Source organism: Pelophylax lessonae (assembly GCF_965119305.1).
Source record: "Pelophylax lessonae genome assembly, chromosome: 1".
NCBI classification, from domain to species: Eukaryota; Metazoa; Chordata; class Amphibia; order Anura; family Ranidae; genus Pelophylax; species Pelophylax lessonae.
In genome coordinates this window covers 685,169,044-685,191,928 of record NC_138768.1, presented here as the reverse complement: position 1 = coordinate 685,191,928, position 22,885 = coordinate 685,169,044, and the positions used below count along the sequence as shown (strand labels likewise).

At 40.4% G+C, this 22,885-nt stretch overlaps 1 protein-coding gene across 2 annotated transcripts in view; it reads left to right on the top strand.

Annotated features, from left to right (window-relative positions):
* The window catches only part of FSTL5 (follistatin like 5), a gene marked incomplete at its 3' end in the record, with an annotated part of 983,490 nt that overhangs the window by 732,726 nt on the left and 227,879 nt on the right, over window positions 1-22,885 (top strand). For both annotated transcript variants that reach the window (XM_082261833.1, XM_082261832.1), the window contains exon 9: window positions 7,907-8,068. In XM_082261833.1, coding sequence (XP_082117959.1) covers window positions 7,907-8,068 — 162 coding nt within the window. The remainder of the gene's footprint in view (window positions 1-7,906; window positions 8,069-22,885) is intronic.

Below are 22,885 nucleotides of genomic sequence, written 5' to 3'. Positions count from 1 at the left end.
CCCTATAGAGGTACTCTTAATGAAAGACAGAATTGGCCTTGCTGTCAAAAATGTTAATTATATGCACCTGTCAAACGGGTGTATAAAAAATGGTCATTGGGTGTCTGCAGTGCCTTCATCAGAGGAGGGCATGGAGGAGGAAGAGAAGGAAGGAATGGAGCTGACAAATTTTACATCATCACCACTAGCTGCATGAAGATATGGCACAAAAAGCTGCAGCACTGAGCCCTGTCCTGCATCCTTCTGAGTACAAGCAGAGTTACTCAGTGCGCTGTGAACTAAAAATATCGTCCCTGACCAAGCTTGCTGGACCATGTGTCAAAAGTAACATAGACCTTGCAGCTGACTGCCTTGCCCAATGATGCCACAGCATTGCCTTTCACGTGATGGTACAGAGCTGGAATGGCCGAATGTGAAAATAATATAGACTGGGAACCTGCCATTGTGGTACAGCACATTGTGCAAATTCACGGAAGGGGGCAGAATCCACCAGACAGAAAGTGGATTCTGCCCCCTTCCGTGATGTGGTGTTTGGTGCACTTTAACCTGAGTACTCACTACACAGACAAACTCCAATGATACACTACAATGTACTGCATTAAAACTGCACTGATGCACTGCAATATACTGTGTTAAACGTGCAGTAATGCACTGAAATATACTGCGTTAACATGCAGTAACACACTCAAATATACTGCGTTATACGTGCACTAACGTACTGAAGTGTACTGTGTTAAACGTGCAGTAACATACTGAAATATAATGTGTTATATAGCACTTAGGCACTGAAATATACTGTGTTAAATGTGCAGTAATGCACTGAAATATATACTATGTTAAACAGCAATAACGCACTGAAATATACTGCATTAAACCTGCAGTAACACACCATGCCTACTAATGGCATGGCTGTGATTGGCCAGTGCAGCATGTGACCCAGAGTCTATATAAGCTGGAGTCACATAGAGCCGTGCGTCACTCTGCTATAACTATACTAGGGAGTAGGGATGATCGAACTTTTCAAAAGTTCGGTTCGGCCAGAACATCCGAACTTCCCGAAAGTTCGGCCCGGATTTCAGAACCCCATTGAAATCAATGGGACCCGAACTTCGGTAATCAAAAAACACAATTTTGAAGCCCTAAAACCCAATAAATGCCCCTAAAAAGTGCCTAGGGTTCTGGGTCATACCCCAGGGACTATTAATCACACAAAAAAAAGTTCTTAAAAATTGTCATTTTTGATAGAGAGTCAATTATTGGAAAAATTAAAAAAAAACTTTGGATTTAGTATCTGGGGGGTCTAAAAGGTGTACCTGTGAAGTTTCAGCTCTGTAGCATGTCCAGAACCATAAAAAAAATATTGTTTGTATTATGTCACTTATATACCAGGGATATGGCTTCGCTATTTTCACACCTTGCCAGTTTAGTAGCAGGCATTTTTTGGGGTCTTTTGAGGCAGGCAAAACATCTGAACTTGTGTATAGGGGTATATATACACACATACGTCTATGTATATATACACCTAGACATATATAGGTGTGATAGTAGCAGAAATATATGCTTGCGCTAATGAAATAATTAACACTAATATGGCTCCGCTCCTATAACACCTATATATGTGTAAGTGTAAAATACATATAAGTATGTGTGTATATATACCACTATACACAAGTTCAGATGTTTTGCCTGCCTCCAAAAACCCCCAAAAAATGCCTGCAACAACACACCTGGGCATTTTTTTTGGGCGCTAGCGTTTTTTTGGGCATTTTTTTGGGTTCTTTGGAGGCAGGCAAAACATCTGAACTCCTGTATAGGGGTATATATATATGCACACACACTTATATGTATTTTACACATACACATATATAGGTGTGATAGGAGCGTAACTATATTGGTGTTAATTATTTCATTAGGGCAAGTAGTGTTTTCTGCTCCTTTCACACCTATATATGTGCAGGTGTATATATACAGACATGTGTGTGTATTTTTTTTTTGGCGCTAGCGTTTTTTTGGGCATTTTTTTTGGGTTCTTTGGAGGCAGGCAAAACATCTGAACTCCTGTATAGGGGTATATATATATATATACACACACACTTATATGTATTTTACACATACACATATATAGGTGTGATAGGAGCGTAACTATATTGGTGTTAATTATTTCATTAGGGCAAGTAGTGTTTTCTGCTCCTTTCACACCTATATATGTGCAGGTGTATATATACAGACACGTGTGTGTATATATACCCCAATACACAAGTTTAGATGTCATGCCTGACTCCAACCTTGTCCTCAAAAAATCCCTATAAACGCCTGCAGCCAAAAAGCAGGCTGACAGGCGAGAAGCCATATTAGTGCTCCGAATGTGACTTAAGAGAAACTATCTTTTCTCTATAGCGGTCACCCTGATATGGAAGGGTTTGGTCACCCTGCCATAGCAGTCAGTGTCAGTTCACCCTATACTACATTACGGTCACCCTGGCACTTAACACTTTCCCTACAGAAACTAAATTTTTGCATCTAACTAAAGTGTAAAAGAGCACCCTAACTACACTAGATATCCATTTCCTCACACTAATAAATGCTAAATGACACTTTTAAAGTAAAATTAACAGAACTGCTTCCACTCTTTTCAATGTTCCTGTATTACAATGCTAGGAATTTGGCGGGGGCTATCTTATATACTGGGGGGCGTATTCACTAATGATTGGCCTAGGGACCCCCTAGTCACTCTAATCACATTCCTAGCATTCTCCTGCCCCCTCAATTGGCTTTTACTAATGGTTCTGGTCCAATCACAGGCTTTTAAAGCCCATTTCCTGAATCATCGCATTTTGGTCGGTTCTGGTTGCCGAATGCCGAACTTTTTCAGCAAAAAGTTCTAAATTCGGCCGAACCTCGAACAGCCTATGTTCGGATCGAACCGATGGTCGACCCGAACCGTTTGATCATCCCTACTAGGGAGAGGTTCCTGATGCTGCTGAGGGAGAGATAGGAGATTACTGTAGGGTCAGGCTGGAGATTGCTTTGAGGGAAAGCATAGGAAGAATCTTCTTTAATCAGACAGTGATCTACATTGATTTGATTGTGTGGGGGTGCAGTGCACGATCTTTTGCTGGGAGGGAGAGATAGGAGATTACTGTAGGGTCAGGCTGGAGATTGCTTTGAGGGAAAGCATAGGAAGAATCTTCTTTAATCAGACAGCGATCTACATTGATTTTATTGTGTGGGGGTGCAGTGCACGATCTTTTGCCGGGAGGGAGAGATAGGAGATTACTGTAGGGTCAGGCTGGAGATTGCTTTGAGGGAAAGCATAGGAAGAATCTTCTTTAATCAGACAGCGATCTACATTGATTTTATTGTGTGGGGGTGCAGTGCACGATCTTTTGCCGGGAGGGAGAGATAGGAGATTACTGTAGGGTCAGGCTGGAGATTGCTTTGAGGGAAAGCATAGGAAGAATCTTCTTTAAACATACAGCGATCTACATTGATTTGATTGTGTGGGGTTGCAGTGGACAATCTTTTTGCCCGGAGGGAGAGATAGGAGATTACTGTAGGGTCAGGCTGGAGATTGCTTTCAGGGAAAGCATAGGAACAGTCTTCTTTAATCAGACAGCGATCTAAATTGATTGTATTGTGTGGGGGTGCAGTGCACGATCTTTATGCCCTGATCTGAACCCAGTGAGGAGGAGAAAGGAGAAAAAAAAACTTTTATCAGTCTGTTAGGTGGGCGGCATGCGGTGCTGCACATTTAATGCAAGCTCAGTGCATATGTGTCTGCTTAATCTGCATTTAAAAAAAAAAATTTCCTTCATATTTAACTTTGACATACAGTCTTTAGACAGACACTGCTTTTCTAACCTGCTCTTTAAAAAGCACTAATGTAAGGGGAAAATAAATATTTTTCAGTATTTAGGGGAAAAAAATATATTTTTCAGTTTTTCATTCAAATGGGTTTTTTTTTAATTCAATAGCGGAATAGAACAACAACACTGTCCAACCTGTTAGGCGTGCGGTGTGTAGCGGCCATTTCCTGCAAGCTCAGTGCATATGTGTCTGCTTAATCTGCATTTAAAAAAGAAAAAACTTTTTTCCTTCATATTTTTCTGTGACTTACAGCGTTTAGACAGACACTGCATTTCAATTCTGCTATTCAACAAGCACCAATTAAGGGGACAATTATTTATCAGATTTTCATTCATACGTTACAGTGCAATACACCCATTGCATACAGTTGTTGTATTCCGCTTTGTAATAAAAACCTATTTAGGGGGAAAAAAATGTAATTGAGGCCCTGTCTGCATATGTTACAGTGAGATACATCCATTGAATACTGTTGTATTGCGCATTGCAATAAAAACCCATTTAGGGGCAAAAAAAGTTTATTGCGGCCCTGTCTGCATATGTTACAGTGACATACACTCATTGCATACTGTTGTATTGCGCATTGAAATAAAAAAAACCCATTTAGGGGAAAAAAAAGTTTATTGCGGCCCTGTCTGCATATGTTACAGTGAAATACACCCATTGCATACTGTTGTATTGCGCATTGCAATAAAAAAAAACATTTAGGGAAAAAAAAGTTTATTGCGGCCCTGTCTGCATATGTTACAGTGACATACACCCATTGCATACCTTTGTATTGCGCATTGCAATAAAAACCCATTTAGGGGCAAAAAAAGTTTATTGCGGCCCTGTCTGCATATGTTACAGTGACATACATCGACTTCAATGGGGTTCGGGATCGGGGTCAAGTTCGGGTTAAGTCCGTTTCAAGAGCCCGGACTTTTTTTTCAAGTTCAGCCGAACCCGGACATCCAGGGGTTCGCTCAACTCTACACTGTATGTAAGCAGAGCAGGACTGGGAGGCTGTGTGGCACTAAACTGACTACAGTAGGTAGAGGACGTCTTGTGTAGGTTCAGCCCCACTATATGCTAGTAGGTACGCAAAGTACACAAACTGACCATGCTAGAATGGATCTGCCTCCATGGCTAGCATGGTCAGTTTGATACAGGAACTCAGGGAATTGGCAGAATGACCAGTTATTTTGCAACAACCTGACAATTATAACAATTACAGGCAACACTCACAAAGCAGTAGGTATAACTGAAAGCATATATCGGTTTTTCATTTCAGATTTTACAAATGTTTTAAGCCATGGTGTTAAAGGTGTTATCCTACTAAAGGCTTACTGTATAAACATTAGATTCAGATGATCAAACAAATCAAATGCTGTTTACTTTCATGTGTTGCTGAACTACTTTGACCTTCATTTGAGTTACCTTAATTTGCCTCTGAGTTTCTCAGGGCTTTAAGCTACTTCTGAGCTGCTTCAGCAGTCATAAAAGCACCTCAAAGCAACTAAGCAGCTAAGATGCAAAAACTTGTGTGTATACTGTATATGCCATGTATGCATGATTTTGTTTGGTAAATATTGTAAGGATAACAATATAGCAAGCTTTGTTGGGACAGATGTTTAAAAGCCTAAATGAAGTTGCAAATATATTGTATATTTATACAAGTACACCGATTGTAAATGTTAACTTGTATGTTGAATGTACTAAACTTATATGATAATAATGCCATTTATAAAAGTTAAGGAAATTAATATAAGGTTATTTCAATATTTTATTTTGCATAGTCCATAGTTTTACTCCATTTATACTAAAATAGCTTTGCCATTAAAGGCACCAATATTTTTCTGCTAAAATAATTCAGTATGCATTCCGTTAATTTTAAATCAATTTTTCCTTATCCTCCAATGCTTATCCTCCTATAATGCAATATTAAGTTGGCATTTATCTCCTAAGCTTTATTTTCTTTTTCAAAATGGATAGTAGACTGTACAGGTTAGGTTCAGTATCCAACAGCTTGCCTAAGCCCTGTTTTTTGACTATTAATTAAAAAGAAAAAAAAAAGAAAAAAAAAAAAGCTTGGTGCATTTAAAAGGCATCTAGTGTGTAATTACATAAGCTACAAAAGATTATAACACCTCACTCACTCACAAAAAGAGCTTTTAGATCCCTTCAACCTTTTTAGAAATAAATGCCTAGTACCCAATTTTGTATGAGGTGGTGAGATAATGTGAGTAAAACAGATTGTTTTCAGTTTCATCAACCCAATTCTATCAACTATGTGTTATTTTGAAGAAAATCATAATAAAAATTAGCACATTGAATCTTTCAGAATTGTACACTCCAGTCACTCTCCAGTGATTTAGTCATACTAAACGTAACCAGAAATACGTAATAAGGAGGAGAACATTGCACAGTAAAATGAAGAACAAAAAACAATTTTAAACACTCTGTTATATACTTTATAATGAACCAGTGATGTTTTATATAAAACATATATTTTTATAATTGGTGCACCTTTTATTTTTAATCACTTAAGCCCCGTAGGATTTGGCTGCTCAAAGACCAGGCCCTATTTTGCGATTCGGCACTGTGTGAGTTTAACGGACAATTGCACGGTCGTGCGACGCTGTACCCAAATTAAATTGACGTCCTTTTTTTCCCACAAACAGAGCTTTCTTTTGGTGGTATTTGATCACCTGTGCGATTTTTATTTTTTGCGCTATAAACAAGAAAAGAGCGACAATTTTGAAAAAATAACAATATTTTTCACATTTTTTTTATATGAAATTCTCAAAAAAAAAATGTAAAAATCAAAATTTTTTAACATTTTAGTCCAATTTGTTTTCTGCTACATATTTTTGGTAAAAAAAATTGCAATAAGCGTATTTTGATTGGTTTGCGCAAAAGTTATTGCGTTTACTAACTACGGGAAAGATGAATGTCATTTTTATTGTTTTTTTTTTTTAACTAGTAATGGCGGCAATTTGCGATTTTTTTTTGCAGGACTGCGACATTGCGGTGGACAGATCGGACCCCTGGCTGACATTTTTGACACTTTTGGGAGTACCAGTGACATTACTACATTAATCAGTGCTATAAATATGCACTGATACTGTAAAAATGACGCTGACAGGGAAGGGGTTAACTTTATTGGTGATCAGTGGGTTAAATGTATCCCTAGGGGCGTCATTCTAACTGTGGGGAGGCGAGGCTTGTGATGTAACCACAGAGACATACGATCCTACATAGCAGGATCGTATAGTCTCTGTACTTACATCAGGGAGAATTACAGACGGATGTGTTTACATCAGCCGTCTGCCTTTCTCTCTCTCCTGCAGGAGATCGCGAGTGGCCGGCGGACATCGGAGCCACCGGTCACACGCGTGGGAATCCCTGTGAATGAGCGGGGGCGGGAGTGCGCCTCCGGCGGCACGCTCTCGCCCCCTACAGGCTCCTGGGCGAGTGACTGCCGCAGTAAATAGTCGTGCGGCAGTCGGCAAGTGGTTAAAGACACCCTGTGACCTTGGCCCTTCAGGGCAAAGTAATAGGGTCTGTTTAAAGCCCATCCCTTAGTCTAGACATACTTACCGTATGAAAGCATATGCATTAAAAATGAATTACATGCTGCCAGCTGCAGATTAGTCCATTCTGATTTAAAAACAAAACTTGCCAAAACTTATATCTGTCTGCTTCCACTTATTTGAAGAGTGCCACATGCATGGATAAATGATTTTTAAATCGCCATTGTTCAAAAAGTATTATTGATATAATCCATTTTTACTTATTAATGTATTCATTCCCTAAAAATACATTGCTAAAATGATGTATTTTACAGTTAGATAGTCCCAAAGGTATATGCATAAAGTGCATATCTATGGGGAGATAAAAGCAGAACTGCAGCACTTTCTGTATTACTATATCGAACTTTATACATATATTTGTTGACCTACAGATTACCTTGAAATTGTTACACTATAAATTTATAATGATCCGCATTGAATTTATTACCTTGATTTCTGTGTTACATTATTTCTTTTTTCTTTTATAGTTCCACCTGTTATTCGAGTCTTTCCAGAAAGCCAGGCCAGAGAGCCAGGTGTGACTGCCAGTCTTAGATGTCATGCTGATGGAATCCCACAGCCCCAGCTTAGTTGGCTTAAAAATGGAATAGACATTACTACAAAATTATCCAAGCAGCTAACATTGCAAGGTAAGCTTATACATTATCTTATCAGTGAAATTAATAATTTGGGTAGTAAATTGGATATTTTATGTGTCATATATTGTATCAAAGTTTATAAACATTTTTGAACAGCAGCTGTAAAAAAAAAAAAATTGTTTGTGGTTTGGGATCTGTTTGCCACTAATAAACTGCACTTTTACTTTCTTTATTAGCTCATCCCTAGCAGTTATTCCCTTTTCTATCATTTGACCCTCCCTTTTAGGTTGTAATCTCTCACAAGCAGGGCCTTCTGATACCTTTTGTATTTAATTGTGTTCAACTGTACTGTTTCCTGTTCAAAATGTTGGCGCTATATAAATCCTGTTGTATAATACTAATAGAAATAAATGATTCCACTTAGGGATTGCAGAAAGCATGCACAGACCTGGCCTCAAAGGTTTTTAAAAATGTACTTGTCGATATGGGAATAAGATTAGGAAAGGGAGGCTGAGGGCAGCAGGTGTTATCATACAAGTATAACTACAGAGGTAGTGCTTAATGCTGTCAGGTTTTAGGGTCAATTTAGACTTGCTGAGAGGTCAAAGTACTGGGTACAGTCTAGAACAGGGGTGTCAAACTCAATTTCATTGTGGGTCACATCAGCATTATGGTTGCCCTCAAAGGGCCAGATGTATCTGTAAGACTATATAAATGTACCCCCTCTTGAGCATATTAAATAATTGCCTCTGCATTCAATTATTACTGGTTTTAGTAATGACATAAGACTTAAAGTGGAGTTCCGGCCTATTTTGCAACTTTAGTGATTCCTGGAGCGCTCGCTATGCTGATCAACAATTGGGCATTTTCGATTTTTTTCGGGGGTCCCTTACCTTATTTTCCTCGCATTTTTGATTGTACTTCCCCTTCTCCCCCCTCTGTGGCCACGGCCACCGACATCACTTCCGCCTTCGCATTGCATCCTGGGAGCTGTTTGTCATCACTCCCAGGATGCTGGAATCAGGAAGAACTCCCAGAACACTCCCTGGAATCAGGAAGAAGGACACAGCAGATTACACTGCGGCTTCAGATGCCCACATCCAAGATGGCCGCGCTCAGACAGCGTTTTTAAAAGTAAGATTTTGGCTAAAATCCAATACTATACACCTTGTAAGTATGAGAATAGTGGTTCTGTAAAGGGCGATGGATTAGTATTATAGGGATATTTTTAGTTAAAAAAGGTATTTGAGGCCGGAACTCCGCTTTAAGCTGTGAAGGTGCAGAACAGCAAAGAGCCCACTCTCATTGTTGTAGAAGATGATACAAATCTGAAAAGGAGAAACTTTATTGGAGACTGCTCAGACAGAACATGGTTCTGCCATGGTGTTCTGTCTGATCAGTCTCCAATAAAGTTTCTTGTGAATGGTACCAGCAGTGGTCAACCCTTTTTATCAACTGGCATAGAATTGTATTATTATTATTATTATATAATTGTGTCCAGAGTACCCCACCCCCCTTATCTCAGATGTAAAGAACTCACCCACCATCAGAAGGGATGTGGCACAACAAGCTCTAGGTCTTTAGCACACCCCCCACCATCAGAAGTCAAGAGTCCACTACTCTCCCTTACATGACAAAGCACCCCCTTACCTTGTGCTACTGCCAGGAAGAAGCTGGGGGCAAAGCTGCAAGAGCTGTGGGAGGGCCACATTAAATGGCCTGGAGGGCCGGATTCGGCCTGCAGGCCTTTTGTTTGACACATGTGGTCTAGCATCTTGGGTTGTTCCCCGCCAGCTCTAACACTAAGAACCGAGAGATTAAACACAGTTCTCAGAGCTCCATGAGCAGAGAGCTAGTGAGTGAGTCAGTCAGTCAGTCACTAGCTCTTTGCTCTGCCCCCCTCCTCCATGCTCACTGTAGCACTGGGCTGTGGGGGGTTGGGAGTGGCCCATTCAGGCTCTCAGCGGCTCGCTGAGAGACTGAGCCGGGTGCCATATGGTCGCAATGCCATATGGTCACGATCTTGCCTGAGCCTAGACCAGCTCTGTGACATCGCCCAACAGCAGGCTTCAGCCTGCTGTTAGCAGAAAATGGGTCACAGGAGTGCAGAACGGACTGCACTCCTGTGATCCACAGGAGAAGTACTGCCAAACGAGCTTTGGCTATACTTCTCCTTTAAGTGTATTACAGCTCCTGGTTACTGAATTGCATTTCCCATTACAGTATATGAAGCATGATACCATGATTTCTTGCTTCCAGTAATATCTTGAGCAATGAACATGCACAACAGTAGATGGTACTGGCAGTAGGGTGGTATAACTCATTGGTCACACAAGGGAGGATCAACCTGCCATTATAAGTAGAGATGTCCCGAACTATTCGCCGGCGAACATCGCTTGTTCGTGTTCGCTGCGGCGGGCGAACATATTGCACTATATGTGCAATATAAATTTACCAGGAAATCTTCCAGAGGAGTCTTTGCAGCACAAATCAGAGATCTGGAGGAAACCTGATTTTACTATATGCTGTTGTTGCCTAGTCCATGAGAGTGGTTAGGCATAGGCGTCTGGTGAGTCTGAATTTCAGATACTTCTCCCAGCACTGTGTGGTGGTGGCAAGCAAGGATGGTCCCCATAAGTCGCACCTGTGATCCTTCATGTTTGCACTTTTATTGCTCTATGTACTTTATACCTATGGACTTTATGGACTCCAATTGATGTGATTTCATGCTTTTATGTATTTATGATTTTATGCTTATATTTATCACATCTGATTCATATATTTTGGTCTATGTTATCATCCTATTTATTTGGTAAGAGGTTATCACCATCCCTGCGCTACTGAAATTCGAATGAAAAAGCCAGTTCCTGTTTTTTTCTGGATGAATTTTATTTTTTATTATATTTACTCATTTAAGTAGCAGCAATTTGTGTTATTTGTGTTATTCTGTCAGGTTTGTGTTACCTGTATTTTCTAAAGCGCAGTGGATTACAACATCGTCTATTAATTTTGTACAAGTAGTGATATTTACAGTATATATTTAATTTTTCCTCTGTAATATAATTGCAGTTGCCTGCCAGTGAGTGTCAGGCCCACAGACCGTACTGTGCCCACTGCCTACCACTCATATAGGGTGGCACAGCTCCTTGCAGATAAAAAATGTATTTAATTTTTCCTCTGTAATATAATTGCAGTTGCCTGCCAGTGAGTGTCAGGCCCACAGACTGTACTGTGCCCACCTCAAATGGACTGTTTGCGGTTGTTTTGCGGTGCGTTAAACGGGGAGTTTGGTCTGTCAGAGTTTGGTCTGTCACTGTGAAGCGGGCGTAACACTTACACGACCTGATCGATACAACATCATACCTGACCGTATTCACACACTGGATGTTTTAAAGCACGTTATTCCAAACAATTTAGGAATGTTAGGTGATTTATGCCCTTTATGGATTAAAACCCGACTCTGCGTCAACTACGTAATTTTCCATGGAAGTTTTGCCATGGATCCCCCTCCGGCCTACTGAAGTCCATGGATTCGCCTGCCTATTGAAGTCTATGGCGGTTCGACTGTTCGCGAACATTTGCGGAAGTTCGCGTTCGCCGTTCGCGAACGGAAAATTTTATGTTCGTGACATCTCTAATTATAAGTATATGTGTGTTACCAGTGGTAAAAAGAAACCAATTCAAATCTATCTGGGTTCTAACATTATATATAAACTTTTTTTTACAAACCCTTTTTTTTTGTATATCATCACAATAAACGTGTGCGCTGTGTTAGCCATTGACTGAAGCAAAAATATGAAAATGAATATAATGTGGAGTAAAGGTTAATAATTAGCAAGAATTCTCTTTAACCTTCATGGTGCTATACAGAAACGTAATATGTTTTCTTTTCTGATTGTAAATTGCTTTTCTGACCGATAATCCTTTTTTTACTAAAATGTTTTATGCCTTACATTTTCTTAACACCTTTAGAAAATTTAAACTGAACGTAAATCTTCCACCAAAGCTGTTGTCACTTAAAGCAAGTAAATTAAACATACAGTCTTTCAGTTAAAGTGTATGTACATCCAAATCTTTTTCTTAGTTTTGGAAAAAGTAGTAAAATAATTAGAACCCCTTTCAAGCTGTTTATTTGTGTATTTGCTAGATATATTCACTTTCTCTCCTTGCACTGGTGAACATTGTTACCAGGCATGGATGAACTTCAGTTTTAGGATAAACAAGAGTTTGACCTGAACACAGCCTGTACATAGTTCAGTGAACAAACTAGTCATATTTGATCAGGATTTATGTATTTTTTAATGTTCCCCTTAAAGGTGCAATAAAAGACCCTCTCCCCACTGAACAGTGTTTTTTAATATTTACATTTTTTAATTCTTACATGTCCTAGATGGCAGTTCCCACCTACCCATATCTTTTTTTTTTTAACAAAAGTTTGCAAATTGGTTTCAGAAAGGCCAGAAATAATAAAAAGATTCAGCTCTCCTTACAGCCCATTCAGACTGGCGCGATCCGACTTCGAGGGGCACCGCGACTTCGGCGTGACTTGCAGGGACTTCACATAATGGAAGTCTATGCAAGGTGCTCCCAGGTCGCCCCAAAGTAGTACAGGACCCTTTTTCTAAGTCGGAGCGATTTGTGTCGCTCCTATTAGAACGGGTCCTGTGCTAATCAATGATCGCCTGACAAGTCGCGCTAGTCTGAATGGGGTCTTAGAGTTCTGTTTAGCAAATGTGTTACTGGGTTCACTTAACCTCCTGCTAACCTACCATTGCCTGGTTTGCTTATCCCTCATTCCAAGACAGAAAGTGATGTAAAATCCAAAATTTTACTTTTGCCAACAAAACAGGAGGAGTTGAAGAGAAGTCTTCCAATGGCCACATCCTTTCTTTTGATAACTGTTTAATATACTGTATATTGTAAAGATTTCCACTCAAAAATTGCATCTCCAGGACTCTATAAATTTACAGGAAGTTTAGCTCTTCCCCACTCTATCCAAAACTGAAAAAAAAAAAGGTTTTTGGTACACATAAACTTAGACCTCTGAGAGACCTTCTCCTCACATAACAAGCATGCAAACATACACATTCATATAATGATTATGGACACTGCAGAGAACCCTAAAGTCATTTTTTTTTTTTTTTTTTTTGAGAAACACAAATCTGGTTGCCTTTACTGTTAATTTGAGATATATAATACTCTCTAGTCATGTCACCTGCTACTGGCACAACAAGGTAGCAATCATCTAATGTTTATAGATACCTTAATCCATTAAGGTCCATTAGTGAGCTTATTCAGACTTCCTGCAGATATCTTCTCATTCCTGAAGGTATCACCAACTTTGTTGAAGGCAATTATTATTTCTTGCTAGGTGGGATAGCTTTCATGCTGCAGATATCCTCTGGCAGCTTGCCACTGTAGCAACCTTTTATTCATTAAAATATACACTACCATATTCTTCCATAAACATAATCCCATGTAGCCAAACTCTCTCTCCTACTGTCACACCAAAGATGTTTCATCTATGTACACTTTTTCTTTATAGTCTTTGATGTCCTAAATCCTTTTAAACTCATCTCTCCCTTCTTACGGAATTTCTTCAGCTGAACATGCTTCAAACGCCTCTTTCAATTTATAAGTTCCACTTGAAAATATATTTCTCTATAAAGCTTTTTTCTAAATTATTGATTTCTTTACTGACTCCTCCAAATGTACTATATCTGACCAGCTTGCATCTTTAAAGAATATATTTCCTCTCAGTGTCTATAAGTGCTGTTGTTAGAAATTGGCTCTGTGGTGTTCTGCTTTATCTTTTATAATCATTTACCATTTTCATTTTTCTCTTGTAATATTTTTATTCTTTCTTCTAAATTTACATATGAATGAACTACATTCTATGTATCAATTTGGAAGAGTGCTGTCAGCTTCACATATTTTATACACTAAAACTGTAAGCGTGGCTCTATAATTGTCTCCATAATGTGTCTGTTTGTGTAATCTACATTACTTCACATATTACATCTGAAAATCTGTTTCACTTTCACTGAAACAACTTTAACACCACCAAAAATCTGTCATATAGCAAAACACCCATGTGAGAAAGCTTTCATTTACTGCTTAAAGCTGAAGTCTTTTATCCTATTTTTTTGCCTATAGTTGCAGTCACATGACTTACATGTAATGATGTATGTCCCACAGAGGGAGATTTACTTGAAGCAGAACTACAGTGAATCTGAACATCACGAATCAAAAACATGATTTCATTATTTTTTAATATGCAAAGCAAACTCCCCCATCTATCCATGTCTCCCTGCTTTATTTTGCTGAGAAATCACCTTGAAAGCCACCCCCTAGCATTTCTGGCAGTGGCCATCTTACGTTAGGACACATGATTCATCTAGCATTTACTTCCTGGAATCCATCTGCCTTTGCTAAGGCATGCAAACAGGGGGGCTGCCTAGCTGAGAATACCCCTCCTCGCCTCCTGAAGATGTGATAGCTTTAGCTCTACTGTGAGCTGCAGTGGAAAAAGTCCCCTCCTCTCTCTCATTCATTAAGAAAAGCCCGTTCATAGTTGACACTGCATGCAACACATTCTATGAATGGGGAGAGTTGGATAAATGACGCGATTGTCTCCGCGTTTGTAGAATCTATTACATGCAGTGTAAACAATGCATAGGCTTTCCTCAACTAATGAGAGGGGAGGAGGGGACATATCCCCGTTGAATCTTTTTTCACTAAAACTCACTGAAGGCCTGACACTAATGACTCTTTCAGCACCAGTTGATGTGACTGAAACTAGAGAAGAAAATGTAATCTGGCTAAACTTAAGCTTCATTAAGTTTTATTAGGGGTTCATTCACCAAATGGGCAGAGTAAATTCATTTAAAACTGAACTGCAAGAGTTAGCTGCTCATTTAGTCTGAGGGATGACTAAGCAAAATTGACTTTGCTAAATTAACATCTTCTGCTCTTGTAATAGATCTACCCAAATAAATCACTGCCTTAGAATTAGCATGCAACAGTTAAAACAGGTCATGAAGTCTCCTATAACCGCCTAAGCACATAGGTGAAGAAACAAGAAGAAAATTTGGGATAAGGTGTGTGACCAACTGAAAGTGTAGTAGATGTGGACACATATTGTATGCAAGAAAAAACTGATAAATATATAGAAAAAAATTGTTTTATTAAAACATCTGGTAAGCAATAGTGACACTGTTACATGTAGGTTGAAAAATATCATCAATTGATTTTGAATATACATAGATGGTACAGTAAGACCATAACAATAAATAAGTTATGAAGTCATAAACTAATAATGGGTATTGACACGGGTACACATATTGAACATGAAGAGTTGGAACAGTAAACAGTTGAATACATGATGAGATTAACAACAATTAAAGTAAAATTGCTTCCTGTTAGGCTTGACGTGTTTTGCAAACAATCACTTCATCAGGAGCAGGTGCAAATCACGTATCCAAAGAGAATATATATATATATATATATATATATATATATATATATATATATATATATATATATATACAGTGGGTACGGAAAGTATTCAGACCCCCTTAAATTTTTCACTCTTTGTTATATTGCAGCCATTTGCTAAAATCATTTAAGTTCATTCTTCTTCCTCATGAATGTACACATAGCACCCCATACTGATGGAAAAACACAGAATTGTTGACATTGTTGCAGATTTATTAAAAAAGAAAAACTGAAATATCACATGGTCCTAAGTATTCAGACCCTTTGCTGTGACACTCATATATTTAACTCAGGTGCTTTCCATTTCTTCTGATCATCCTTGAGATGGTTCTACACCTTCATTTGAGTCCAGCTGTGTTTGATTATACTGATTGGACTTGATTAGGAAAGCCACACACCTGTCTATATAAGACCTTCCAGATCACAATGCATGTCAGAGCAAATGAGAATCATGAGGTCAAAGGAACTGCCTGAAGAGCTCAGAGACAGAATTGTGGCAAGACACAGATCTGGCCAAGGTTACAAAAAGATTTCTGCTGCACTTAAGGTTCCTAGGAGCACAGTGGCCTCCATAATCCTCAAATGGAAGACGTTTGGGATGACCAGAACCCTTCCTAGAGCTGGCCGTCCGGCCAAACTGAGCTATCGGGGGAGAAGAGCCTTGGTGAGAGAGGTAAAGAAGAACCCAAAGATCACTGTGGCTGAGCTCCAGAGATGCAGTCAGGAGATGGGAGAAAGTTGTAGAAAGTCAACCATCACTGCAGCCCTCCACCAGTTGGGGCTTTATGGCAGAGTGGCCCGACGGAAGCCTCTCCTCAGTGTAATACACATGAAAGCCCGCATGGAGTTTGCTAAAAAACACCTGAAGGACTCCAAGATGGTGAGAAATAAGATTCTCTGGTCTGATGAGACCAAAATAGAACTTTTTGGCCTTAATTCTAAGCGGTATGTGTGGAGAAAAAGCAGGCACTGCTCATCACTTGTCCAATACAGTCCCAACAGTGAAGCATGGTGGTGGCAGCATCATGCTGTGGGGGTGTTTTTCAGCTGCAGGGACAGGACGACTGGTTGCAATCGAGGGAAAGATGAATGCGGCCAAGTACAGGGATATCCTGGACAAAAACCTTCTCCAGAGTGCTCTGGACCTCAGACTGGGCCGAAGGTTTACCTTCCAACAAGACAATGACCCTAGGCACACAGCTAAAATAACGAAGGAGTGGCTTCACAACAACTCCGTGACTGTTCTTGAATGGCCCAGCCAGAGCCCTGACTTAAACCCAATTGAGCATCTCTGGAGAGACCTAAAAATGGCTGTCCACCAACGTTTACCATCCAACCTGACAGAACTGGAGAGGATCTGCAAGGAGGAATGGCAGAGGATCCCCAAATCCAGGTGTGAAAGACTTGTTGCATCTTTCCCAAAAAGACTCCTGGCTGTATTAGATCAAAAGGGGGCTTCTACTAAATACTGAGCAAAGGGTCTGAATACTTAGGACCATGTGATATTTCAGTTTTTCTTTTTTAATAAATCTGCAACAATGTCAACAATTCTGTGTTTTTCTGTCAGTATGGGGTGCTATGTGTACATTCATGAGGAAGAAGAATGAACTTAAATGATTTTAGCAAATGGCTGCAATATAACAAAGAGTGAAAAATTTAAGGGGGTCTGAATACTTTCCGTACCCACTGTATATATATAAACAACAATATATCCAACTTGTTGACATACCATAAAATCAAAACCTTTCAAAAATATAACTTACAAATGGGTTCCAACCTCATACCGAATGTATGAGGTTGCAAGTCATCAAATGATCCTATTTTTCAACCTAGATGTAATAACGTCACTATTGCTTATCAGATGTTTTAATAAAACAATGTTTTTTTATATATTTACTTGTTTTTTTTTTTGCATACAACATGTGTCCACATCTACTACACTTTCAGTTGGTCACACAGCTCATATAAAGTCCCAAATGTTCTTCTTATTTCTTTGCATACAGGGATAGAGGCACATTTGTCTATGAGCCTCATTTAAAGTCCCAAAATCCCCTTTTCTTTTTTCTAAGCACATATGTGTTTTTCTTAGTGCCAGAGTCCATTTAAATGATCAGTATAAATGACCTAACCTATTTACAGATCCATACACGACAGGCTTTTTACAATACTGCATTATATTAAGAAAATGTTGGCAAAAGGTAAGGCATATGTGTGGGTTGTGTTTGCAAATCCAGACATCGGAATTAGTGATTTTTATGAAGTCTGCAATTTTGGTACACCTTGCTTATTTTAGAAATTAAAAAAAATATATTTTTAAACCTATAGTCACTAGCATCTTATAAGGCAGCCTTTTTCAACCAGGGTGCCCAGGCATGAGGTTTCTTCAGGCAAAATGCCTAAAAATAGTCCAAAGATTGTATACAAGCTGGCGTGTGGAATAAGCCTGCCTTTTAGTTACACAAAGCTACAGGTTTTCATCTTGCACCATTACAACCTTATTGCTGCCGGTGTTGTGACAGAATGCTATACCCCCTCAGATTGCTATACCCTCGTCACTTCCGCCTGGGTCCGCATGCGCACAAGGCATTCTGGAGGTCCTCTGAGAAGCATTCTTACAGGGGGCGGAAGAGTTCTTGCAGGGGGCGGGGCGGGAGGTGGTAGATGCAAATATCATCTAGTTCTTACAAGGGGCGGGGAGGATTAGTAGACATCGAGTTCTTACTGGGGGCGGGGCAGGGAGGATTAGGAGACTTGCGGGCGTGTAATAAATGTATTAAAAGTAGTTCCTTCGGTACCGCTGTATACTAAATAATAAAATAATAATAAAATAATGAATATTACTATTAAAAAAAAAATATATATATATATACACACATATTCCTTCGGTACTGCATACTAAATAATAAAATAATAATAATAAAATAATGAATATTAGTATTAAAAAAAAATATATATATATACACACATATTCCTTCGGTACTGCATACTAAATAATAAAATAATAATAATAAAGTAATGAATATTAGCATTAAAAACAATTATATACACACACACACACACACACACATATATATATATATATGGAAGAATAAAAAAAAAAAAAATATATATATATATATATATATATATATATATATATATATATATATATTGAAGATAAATATTAAAAACCAAATATGAAATATCAGAATAAAAAAATAATAATTACATATATATATATATATATATATATATATATATACATATATATATATATATATATATATATATATATATATATATATATATATATATATATATATATATATATATATCTATATATATATCTATATATATATATATATATATAGATATATCTATATATATCTATATATATATATATATATATAAGAATTAAAAAAAACATATATATATATATATATATATATATATATATATAAATTGAAGATGAATATTAAAAACCAAATATGAAATATCAGAATAAAAAAAAAAAAATATATATATATATATATATATATATAAGAATTAAAAAAAAAATATATATATATATATTTCCTGACAGACTCCATGGCAGCATACGTTCGGGTAGGCTCCGCCTCCTCTCCTACCTCATAGGACCCCACTCCCATAAATCTTTGCTCCCTTTCAGCATCAGTGTTCTTTTTTCGTCCTCCTCATACATATAGTTTTATGTTCCTACTTTCTTCGGTCCTATATGAAAAACGGTGGCAGATTGAGTCATGGAGTCTCCGATAAGCCCTGGCTCTTAGCGGGGTATGGAGGGGGCAATGGAAGAGACCCTTAGCAGGAGCTCTGTGGTCTGGCCGAGAGAGCCTTGCTGCTGCGGGTGGCCCTTTTTTTGCCTGAAGATTTAAGCTGGTGCTGCGTCTCCTGGACTCGATTATGCCGTCGGCAGGGTGGTAAGCCCTGATATGGGACCAAGTTTCTTATCCTTTTTACTTATTGTGTGTCTTTTGTACTGCCAAAATGCATGTCTATGTTTCCTTCCTGTAGTATACAGTAGTGCCATTATTATAGGGTCTAGTTTGTCTCTCACCTGTTAACATACCGGTTTCTTCTTTCCTTGTCAGTTCCGCTTCTCACGGCCATGGCCGCGATCGTATCCGCCGCTTCCGGGTTGTCCGGCGCCTCTGCGCATGCGCAGTGTGCTCCGGATAGGTCTTTTCGTCGCGCATGCGCAGACGCGATGTCTGACGTCGCGTGCGCATGCGCAGTACCTCGGGATCACCTCGGGGCGGCATATTTAAACAGGGTAATTGACCAGAGCTGGTGGGAAGGTCGGCAGATCGATAGCCTCCCCCAGTCTCTGGTATACTTTATTGAGGTAAGATTCTTCCTTTTCTGGGGTCTGTTTGTATGGCTTTGAGACTGATAGTCTTCTGTCCTCCCTCCAGCTAGCTTCAGTACAAAGTCTGCTTATACTATGGATACCTCATCACCGCCCCCTAGTGGCCAGCCAGCTCTTTCAAGGTATGTGCTGGAACCTGTAGCTAGATTGATCTGAGTGTCTTTGTAGTGTCTCTTATGCTCTGCTGTATGTGTCTGTCTCCAGCTCTTTTAGGCCTGATCAACAGCCACGTGCACGCAGCGAAGACAGACATACAAAATCGCAGCACCGGCGCTCCTCATCCAAATCTAAACGCAGCTCCCCCCATAGTAGGGGACGCGATGGCCACTCTTCCACACATTATGGCCAAGTGGAACGCCAGCAGGGGAAAAAATGCTGGGGATGTCGCACTGTGATACCGGAAGGTTCCTCCCTATGTAAAACCTGTTATGCCCAAGCTACGGGTGAAAGAGGAAAATCAGACCAACATATTGAGGAGGTGGTGCGCAGGGTTCTCAAGGACTCTCTCGCTGATTTTCACAAGACAAATGCTCCTGCAGGGCCGTCCCACTCCCCTGATAGAGATCTTTTGCTTCAGGATCCGTTTGAGTCTTCCCAGCCCAGCCATCCTTCTATTCTTCCGTCAGATTCCGAATCCGATTCAGATGACTCCGGTTCTGGATTTGAGTTCAGCCTCGTTTCCCCGTTAGTGAAGGCGGTTAGAGAGGCCCTTGACTGGGAAGATCCTGCTGTTTCTTCGCCTAAGCAGAAGAAATATTTCAAGCAGCTGTGTAAGGAGCGGTTAAACTTTCCATTTTTAGGAGAGCTGGGAGACATAATCTCTGAGGAGTGGAACAAGGTGGAGAGGAAAAATTCCATGACCACAAAAATGACAAAGATGTATCCTTTTAAACAGGAAGAGGTGAAGTATCTGGAGTCTTCCCCCAGTGTGGATGCCGCAGTGATGCGTCTTGCAAAGCATGTCACTCTTCCAATGGAAGATACAGCATCTTTTAGGGATCCTTTGGATAGGAGGATTGATGCTGACCTTAAACGGGCATATCTTTCAGCCGGTATGGCCTGTAAGCCAGCTTTGGCCTCGGCTACAATTTCTAAAGCAATGGAAGTTTGGATCAACGCCCTTGAGGATACTCTTGGAGGAGTTTCGGAAGAAGCTCTTCGGAGCTCCCCGATTCAGGAGCTGAAGATGGCCGCGGGCTTCTTGGGGGAGGCGTCTCTGGACACCATTCGCCTCTTGGCCCGAGTTATGCTGTCCTCTGTTACGGCTAAACGTGCCCTTTGGCTTCGTCCTTGGGTAGCCGATGCTGCCTCCAAACAGGCTTGGTGCCGAATTCCCTTTGAGGGTTCTTCCCTCTTTGGGAATAAGTTGGATGCAGCCATAACTCGGGCCACGGGTGGAAAATCTGGGTTCCTCCCTCAGGATAAACGCCCAGGCGCTCAGAAGCGTTCCTTCCCAAGAAGACAGAATACTAATCGTTCGAGGGAAGCGCGCAGCTACAGACCAGGAAAATCTTATGGAAGAAGCTGGAAGTCAAGACAAACCTCCTTTCAGAAAAATTCCAAAGGCTCTTCGTCCGGTGACCGGGAGGCCACTAAATCCTTTTGAGGTTGGGCCCGTCCAGTCTGTTCCGGTAGGGGCCAGGTTGCTCCAATTTCGGGACGTCTGGGCGGCCTCGATCCAGGATCCCTGGGTTTTAAATATTGTGTCCCAAGGGCACTCTTGGGCGTTCGACAACGTCCCCAAACCCAGGTTCGTTGCAACTTCCCTCCCTCCTGCAGCAGAAAAGAAGAAGGTTCTTCTCAGTTATGTGGATACCCTACTGGATCAGCGAGCTGTCGTACCAGTTCCCGAAGCGGAAAGAGGTCAGGGAGTCTATTCACCTCTCTTCCTCGTCCAGAAAAAGAATGGCACATGGCGCCCGGTAATAGATCTTACATATCTCAACAGATCTATCCATCGGGAGAGATTCAAAATGGAATCTCTGGTCACAATACAACATTCGGTCCTTCCAGGGGATTGGTTGGCATCAATAGACCTAAAGGATGCGTATTTCCACGTTCCTGTGGCAAGAGAATACCATCAGTTCCTCAGGTTTGCTGTCAATCATGTCCACATGCAATTTACATGTCTTCCCTTCGGGCTCTCGACTTCGCCTCGCACCTTCTCCAAGACGCTGTTGGCAATTGTGGCCCTCATCAGAACCAGAGGTATCAGATTACATCACTACCTGGACGATCTTCTTCTTCTGTCCCAGGACAGGTCCCAGCTACTGATACATCTGGAGCAGGTGATCCTTACTCTTCGAGAGTTCGGTTGGATTCTCAATTTGGAGAAGAGCCATCTGGTACCCACGCAGTCCCTGGTATTTCTCGGAGCACTGTTCAACACGTTGAATTGCACCATATCTCTACCAGAGGAGAAAATCCCAGTAGTCCAGAGCAGGGTGGCTTTCGCTCTTGCTGCCTCCCATCTCACTGCTCGTCAGTGTCTAAAGGTGGTAGGGACTCTAGTAGCTACCTCGCCCATGGTGAACTGGGCTCTGTGGAAGTTGAGACCCTTCCAGAAAGGGTTTCTACATCAATGGACGACAGAGAACTTATCACAAGTCATTTACCTAACACCATTCATGAAGGGGTGCCTTCCATGGTGGTTACGCCGTGCGAATCTAACCAACTGCCACTCAATTGCTCCAATTTCCTGGGTGACGATAACCTCCGATGCCAGCAGTACCGGTTGGGGAGCCCATTGCCTGGCGGAAGTGGCACAAGGCAGGTGGAATTTCTCCAGTCACGGAGTGGTATCCAACATCCTAGAGTTACGAGCCGCCTTCAAAGCCCTTCAGGCTTTTCACCATCTGACTCAGGGAGCCTCAGTGTTACTCAGGATGGACAACACCACGGCAGTGGCATACGTCAAGAGGCAAGGCGGAACCCGCAGCATGTCTCTACTCCACGAAACAGAACCAATTATGTCCTGGGCCCAGCAACATCTGGCCAATCTC